Source organism: Trachymyrmex cornetzi, unplaced genomic scaffold (genome assembly GCF_001594075.2).
Source record: "Trachymyrmex cornetzi isolate Tcor2-1 unplaced genomic scaffold, Tcor1.1 scaffold326, whole genome shotgun sequence".
Taxonomy (NCBI): domain Eukaryota; kingdom Metazoa; phylum Arthropoda; class Insecta; order Hymenoptera; family Formicidae; genus Trachymyrmex; species Trachymyrmex cornetzi.
The window spans coordinates 547365-555767 of NW_017297961.1; the positions used below are offsets into that span (position 1 = coordinate 547365).

Genomic DNA, 8403 nt, shown 5'->3' on the forward strand with positions numbered 1-8403 from the left:
TCAATTTCTTACTCTTACTTCTTACTCCGTGTATTGTAGACGACGCCTCAGATCCAAAATTTCATCACAAAAACATTAAGTTCATTATAGTTATATTACTGAATAATGACTATCCGGTAGAATTTGGTTTTAACACGATTAATGATCGTAAAAAATTTTGGTTCAACAAAAAATTTTTTAATACTAATGTCTCAAATGACGACACGAATATTGACCATGTGTCTTGGTTTTTGTTATCATATATTGATTCTTTGTCGGAGGAATTTTCGTCGATTTGTATTGACATGAAATTAACGTTTTTCAGCGAGAACAAATTAGGTAGATTTATAGATAGATACATAGATAGATAGATAGATAAACTTTATTGATCCCCTCGGGGTTACAATTTTTACAAACATATACCGTCCTTTACATATTCTTACTTACTAACTTAGCCTAACCCTAACCTAACTTAATATACTTAAATCTACGCCGTCTATTCTCTCTCTCTCTCTCTCTCTCTCTCTCTCTCTCTCTCCGCTAGGACTTCCGTTTCCGGTGTCTTTCTACTCTATTAAGGCGATGCTAAAGCCTCCTGTTTTACCATATTTCCATTCGGTGAAAAATCTCTGTATTGGATGTACGGATTGCAAAAGTTTAAAAAATTATTACTTAAATTAAAGTACGCACAAACAGGACCTCAGCTGCACTGGATTTCATGAAAAAATCGAAAAAAAGTTTAAAATTCATTAAAAATTCACTTACTTTTGGCTCGTACAGCTGTCACCTCAGATATATATTTGCTTGATATAAGAGTTTTAGAGTCCATTCTTGAAAATAAGCGTGCAGCTGAAACAAACGATACCGAGATTGTAGAACTAAGATTGAAAGTCTAGAAAAGAAATATTTCCACTGAATAGAAAATACGTGTATACAGGTGCTTTGTGAAGACTGGGACTGTCAACAGAGCCGAAATTCCATGTAGCAATAGCGCGGTCTTGCGATAGATGGTGCTGGCATATGTTAGATAAGAACAGATGTATGCGTTTGAGTAAGACAGAGTAAGAATGATATATATTATATAATATAATGTAACAATTAAATCAAAGATGTCACCACTATTATCAAATTTGGAATTTAAAAAGTCTGTACTATCGACCTTGATCGAGTTGGGTAATCGGTTTAGCATCCCCTTAACGTGGACTCCTTCTAAAAATTAACTTTGCTCTACTTTCTTCCCCACAGAGCCTCCCACTCCCCCCTCCCTCTCTCTTTCACTCTCTCACTCACTCCCCCCTTTCTCTCCCTTCCTCTCTCGCCCCTCTTCCTTCCCCTCTAACCCCTCATTCCCCCCCTTCTCTTATTCCCTCTTCCCCCCTCGCCCTCTTTCTCTCCTCCTCCACCTCCCTTATCCACCCTTCCCCCTCCCCTTCTTCCCCCAAAATTCTCCTTACCACATCCTGCCACCCTCCTACTCCCCCCCTCCTCCAGACCCTACAACCCTCCCATACGTGCTCCCTTGTTTCCTCCTCACTCCCACACAGCCTGCATTTCCTTTCCTCCTCACTCTCCCAATACCTTCCTTCCCTCACCTCATTCCCCAATCTAAATCTAGCCACCTTTCTCCATCTCCCCTCCCGCTAACCCTTCCTTAAATACCCCGGCACCCCCTTCCCCTTTACCCATCCATACCACCTATTACCTTTCGTTACCCTTATTTTTTTCCCATCTTTCCACCCTCTGCAATTCCCTATTCCTTTCCCATAAATCATCCCATACCCTCTCTCCCTCCAACTCCCCCCTTTGCCAACTCACCAACTCCACTCCCCTGTCCTTAAAAAATTGCCCTCTTTCCCCATCCATCCCTCTAAATTCTCCCCCCCTCCTCATATTCCCTCTTGATTCCTCCCAACATAACCGCGCCAACTCCCCCCCCCCCCCCCATAATCTCTCCTCAAATGCCCACGCCCTTTTTCCCGCCTTCACCCTTAGCTTCTCCCTTTGTAATTCCTCCCTTAGCATGTACCCCGGCGTCTCTCTCTCTACCCCTAACATCCACCTTAAATACCTCTCTTGCAGTCTTTTCACAGCTTCCCTCTCCTTCTAACCCCAAATCTCCACCCCATAACTCAACATTGCCCAAGTCAACCTATCAAATAGCCATATCCTCCTCTTCCGGGCACCCAGTTGGACACGGCTCAATTGGACACGAGCCACTCACAGCGCTTGAGACTACAAAGCTCCTAAGCACCGGTCGCTGTGATTGGTGTCCAATCGAGCCGTGGTCAATCGGGATCACCCCTTCCTTAACATGTTCCTCCTGCCCCCCATTCCTTTGTATTATATACCCCAAGTACTTGAACTGTTTTACTTCCTCTATTTCCTTCCCCTTCCATCTCTAATTCACCTTACTGCTTCTTTCCCCTCCCTTTCCTAAACCTCACTATTTTTGTCTTCTCCCTATTAATCTCCAAACCCTTCCGCTCCACATATCCCTCCAACCTCTCTATCATACTCCTCATACTCTTCTCATCCTCTGCCAATAGCACCACATCATTCGCATACGCTAACCCAAATATTCTCTTATCCGCTACCTTCACCCCTCCCCCCCTCCATTTAACCTTTCCCATCTCCTCTTCCAAATATGCCGTCATGATGTTAAATAATAACGGGCTCAGCGGGCACCCCTGCCTTACCCCCCTCGCTGCCCAAAAACTTTCTCCTACCTCCCCCCTGCCCTGACTCTACTCTTTGTTTCCCATATTATCTCCCCCACCCTCTCTACCAGTCCTTCCCTTACCCCCCCTCCGCCTTATCTCATCCAACAAAACCCCCCTATCCAGTGAATCAAACGCCGCTTTCAAATTAATAAACAATGCAATTAACTTTCCCCCTTTTTCCTTACCAGCCTATTTACCAAAAAGTTCAAAACATAAATATTGTCCATAGTCCCTAACCCCTTCCTAAAGCCCGTTTGATTCGGTGGAATTAACCCTTTCTCCTCCACTTCCTCCCTTAACCTTTCCGCAAGCACCGCCGTATACACTTTAAAGTCGGCATTATTGACACTCTCCTATAATCCCTTACCTCCTCCCTCTGCCTCTTTTTCCTTACTGGCACCCCCCCCCCATCCAAACTTCATCACACACCTTCCAGACCCATTCCTCCATCCCCTCTCCCCCATATTTCCATACCCATTCGGAATTCCATCTATCCCCATTGCCTTACCGTCCTTCAAATTTCTCGTCACCTTCCTTATCTCCTCCCTATTTAGCTCCCTTTCCCTCTCCTGCCTTCTCCTTTCACTTTTTCCTCTTACCACTCTTCCCTCCACGCTCCCCAACAACTTTTTGAAATATTCCTCCCATTCTTTCATCTGGGGTGATCCTGATTGATCACGGCTCGATTGGACACCACCAATCACAGCGACCGGTGTTTGGGAGCTTTGTAGTTTCAAGCGCTGTGAGTGGCTCGTGTCCAGTTGAGCCGTGTCCAACTGGGTGCCATCCCTTTCATCTCTATCCTGTTATTTATCCCTTTCCGTCTCTTCCTTCCCCATCTCTCATTCTCTTCCCTCTTTTTTGCCTCGCATAACTCTTTATATTCCCTTTTCTCTTTCCTGTACTCCATTCCCTCCCCATTCCCTTTCCTCCACTCCCTTAATACCCTTCTCACCCCCTCCTTCTTCTCTCTACGCTCCCTATTCCACCATCCCCTTACCTTCCTTTCTTTACCCCTCTCCTTCTCTATAACCCCCAATACCTCCCTTATTTTTCCTTCAGTTTCCTTCATGCATTCCATCCACTCCATCCTCTTCCCCTCCTTCCATTCCACTTCCCCCAATCTCTCTCTGAATACCACCCTACTTTCCTCATTCCACACTCCCCTGCTCGCTCCTCCCCCCTCCTTTCCCTTACCTTTTCCCTTTTCTCTCCTACCCTTCCATGACACAACCAAGGGATGGTGATCCGAATCCATCTCATCCCTCACCTCCAAATACTCAATCTCTTCTCTTGTTTCCTCATCCGTCAACACATAATCAATTACTGAAACCCCCCTTGCCCCTGTATACGTCCAATTCTCTCTTCGTTCCCTTTTATATCCCCATTTAGTATAGACCATAACCCCTCACCCTTATAAACTCCACCAATTTACCCTCCACCTTGTTTTTTTCTATTATCCCTAGACCTTCTCTTCTCTTCCTCCTCCCCTTCAATCTCTTCCCTTATCTTTCCTCCTTCTCTTCCCGTTCTTGCATTAAAATCCTCCCCTATCACAGTTTTTATCCCCTCTTCCTTTCCCTCCATCCATTCCGCCAAACTCTCCATCTTCTTTTCCATATCCATATTTATATACACCCCCACCATCCTTACCCTATTCCTTCCTGCTTTCACCATCTCTGACATCATCCCCTCCTTTTCCTTTTTTCCTTCATCCCCCAATATATAACTCCTTTCTAATCCCCATCAACATATCCCCCATTGCCCTTCCTTTCTTATTTTTCCTCTTCGCCTCCTGCACTCTCCATACATAACCCTCCGGCAACCTCTCTTTTAAATACTTCCCTCCCTTTTTCTCCACCCATGTCTCCATCAAAACCCTCGCATCCCATCTTTTCAATCTATCCCAAAAATCACTATCTTTATTTCCCAACCCCGCCACATTCCAAAACGCCATCCTCACCGCTTTCCCCAGGTAGATTTATAAAAGTACATAAGGACGCTTTTCCAAAAATTGATAATAAAAATGATGTGTATAAAATCTATTGTAAAGATTGCGATGCATCGGACCAAACATACAGGAAATTATCCAGTAGAATATCTGAACATCGTATAGACATATTAATTGGAACATTGACACTCATTCTGTAATTACTGAACATCGTATGGAATTTTCACATGATTTAGATTGAGAGAATGTCCAAATTTTAGACAAGGAGGAATGTTAGAACAAAAGATTGATTTCGGAAATGGCATCCATATACATGCAAAAGAATGGCTTTAATTTACGTTCAGATACGGAAGGACTGCATCATACCTATGCAGTAATGCTTGAAAATTTCTCTTGATTTATTGACACGTTGTCGCTCTCGGTCGTGGGTTTAAAAATGCATGATCTTATTTAATTTTAATATACCTACAGTTTCACATAAAGTTTAATATGTTTAACAAAGCCGAAACATTCGGACATTAATCACAATCGAACTGAGATTAATGATATAAATACGAATACGATAAGGCGCCGAAACATTCCTATATATGAAATAATCCCCCCTAAATTATTTTATTAAAGAACTTATTGCGAAAAATATTACCTCAGCCAGGATTCGAACCTGGGACCTCTTGACTTTCCTCTTGACTAAGGGATCAGTGGTCGAGTTGGCTAAGACACTCGCTCCGGAAAGTCAAGAGGTCCCAGGTTCGAATCATGGCTGAGGTAATATTTCTCGCAATAAGTTTTTTAATAAAATAATTTAGGGAGGATTATTTCATATACAGGAATGTCCGAATGTTTCGGTGCCTTATCACGTATTCACTGGACATTGCTCCTTCAGATTTCCATTTGTTCCGATCCATGCAGTCGGCTGTTTCTGGAGAACGATTTAATTCTTATGAAGATATCAAAAAATGGCTTGATGAATGGATCGCTTCAAAAGAACCAGATTTTTTCATTCGAGGAATCCGTTTATTACCGGAAAAGTGGGAGAAAGTTGTCGCTTCCGAAGGAGCATACTTTGAATAAACTCACTTATATAGATTTGTTTAAATAAATACATCTTTTTCTTTTTAAAAATGGCGGAAACTTATTCCCATACCCAATATTTAAAAATTAAGAATTTGTATTGTATTTAGAACATCTAACTTGACCAATTATTGGCGTTCTTTATATTTATATGCTTAGCATTTATACGGTCGTATTTATTCTTTAATATCTTTATATTGAATATAAACAATAAAGAGCATACAGTCACAACGCTTTATATTGAATATAAACAATAAAGAGCATACAGTCACAACGCTTGATGTAATTTGCTTAAAACATGTATATTTAATATAAAATAATTAAACATTTCGGTCAATATTTGATCATCTTCAGTACATTTAGAATATAAAGTTACACATAGATAAACAAAATTTCCTTATCTGATAAAACAAAAACTTTTTTTCTCTTGATAACAAAAATTGTAATTTTCATTAAATTTGCGAACGATTTTTGTTATCAAGAGAAAAAAAGTTTTTGTTTTATCAGATAAGGAAATTTTTTTTATCTATGTGTAACTTTATATTCTAAATGTACTGAAGATGATCAAATATTGACCGAAACGTTTACTTATTTTATATTAAATACATATTTTAAGCAAATTACATCAAGCGTTGTGGCTGTATGCTCTTTATTGTTTATATTTGTTATTTTTAAGCCACTTAACTATCTTTATTTAATTTCTTTATATTGAATTCTCCTAATTCATAAATTTATGGATATGGAAACTTTCACTTTTTATTGTTTTCTTATTTTGTTAACATATTGTTATATTCAATTAATTGCTTAGTTGTTCCTGGACAACCCGGCAAGCCAGAATGCGTGGACGCCGATAAAGATCACATCAAGATCAAATGGACTCCGCCTATTAGCAACGGCGGCTCCAAGATCATTGGTTACGATGTGGAGCGTCGTGATCGTGCTACAGGTCGCTGGATAAAGCAGAACAAAGAACCTGTCAGATATCCTGAATATTACGATGATCATGTGACCGAGGGTCATCAATATGAATATCGCGTGTCGGCTATAAACGCCGCAGGCGCCGGAAAACCGAGCGAGACTTCATCCGTGTTCACGGCTAAACCTATGAAGGAGAAACCGAAACTTCACTTGGATGCTCTAATCGGACGTAAGATCAAGGTCCGTGCTGGAGAACCAATCAATGTCAACATACCGTTGTCCGGCGCGCCCACGCCAAAAATCGAATGGATCAAGGATGGAAGATCGCTCATGGAAACTCTTCGCCTATCTGTAGGTTTATTTTTCAATTTAGTTTTAGAATTACAATAAAGATAATGAGAAATAATTCTTTATTAAATTAATTTGACTAGAATTGATTTGAATCAAACACACTATGCGACAATTTATTAATAATTACGAATAATAATTATAAATTGAATTAAACTATAAATTAAATGCTTTTATTAATTAAAAAAATTTTAAAGAGATTTTCTTCTACAATTTTTTTTTTATGTTTATGGAGCATAAATTTTAGATTTTATTCCTTGTCTTGTAGAGTTTCTTTCAATTCATATCTTAGTCTTTATTTCTTAGTTTATAATAGTTTTTACTCTTTACTGTGCACGTACATTTTCTTATTTTTATTACATTCTTAGACTGAGACCAAGAGCGATCGAACACAACTTCTGATCGAAAAATCCGTGCGAGATGACGGTGGTATGTATACCGTGACGGCGACAAATGAGCATGGAAAAGATTCGGCTGACATCGAAGTGATAGTCGTGGATAAACCTGGGCCACCTCAGGGTCCTCTGCAATACATTGGCACGACGCAGGAGTCCGTCGGCCTGTCCTGGAACCCACCGGCGGACAATGGCGGATCTGATATCACGAATTACATTGTCGAGGTTTCTGATTATGATTCTGACAATTGGCGACAAGTGCCGGGATACGTTCCCAGGACGAACTTCACGGCGAAGGGCTTGACTGAAGGCAAAAAGTATAACTTTAGAGTCCGCGCCGAGAACATGTACGGTGTGTCAGAGCCCTTGGAGGGCAAACCCGTGATCGCCAAGAGTCCGTATGATCCACCGGATGCACCAAATCAACCTGAAATTCTTGGTTACACTCCTAATAGCTGCAGTCTCGCATGGAACCCACCTATTAATACCGGAGGAAAGCCAATAACTGGTAAGTTATCGCAATAAATTATTGTATAATTGTTGGTCTCTTAAATACAGATACGATAATTATTTTTTATTATTTGACATTGTATTACATTAAACCTACAATTTAATGTAATGTTTTAATAATTTAAAAAAATTTATTTGAAATTATAACAAATTTAAATATACAGAGTGTCCCGACCTTTTTTGCCTATCACTTTTGTGTAGATAGAGCGGACTAAACTGAGTCGAAAAGTCCTCTATCATTTTGTAATTTTCGCAATAGTTAACGAGATATTAACGATTAAAGAAAGCCGAATACGCGCGTCCGGCCGACCTACTATTGCCGAAGATACGGCCCACCGAGCACATGGCACGCGGGCCGCGAGGAGCGGGGATGTCTAGCAGGCGCGCAGCGCCGTTCGAGCTTACAAGGGACCATCTCGGTTTGTACAATAAGTTATTGAAAATGCTTGATATCAGCGAAAGTTGATAACATAAGATGCAAATAAGGAAAATGGCGGGACCGGATATGCCG

The 8403-nt window shown here is 40.8% G+C and overlaps 1 protein-coding gene across 2 annotated transcripts in view; it reads left to right on the forward strand.

Annotated features, from left to right (window-relative positions):
* Positions 1 to 8403, forward strand: part of bent (projectin protein bent) — a 221823-nt gene that overhangs the window by 141241 nt on the left and 72179 nt on the right. For both annotated transcript variants that reach the window (XM_018510206.1, XM_018510207.1), the window contains 2 exons: positions 6530 to 6990; positions 7356 to 7890. In XM_018510206.1, coding sequence (XP_018365708.1) covers positions 6530 to 6990; positions 7356 to 7890 — 996 coding nt within the window. The remainder of the gene's footprint in view (positions 1 to 6529; positions 6991 to 7355; positions 7891 to 8403) is intronic.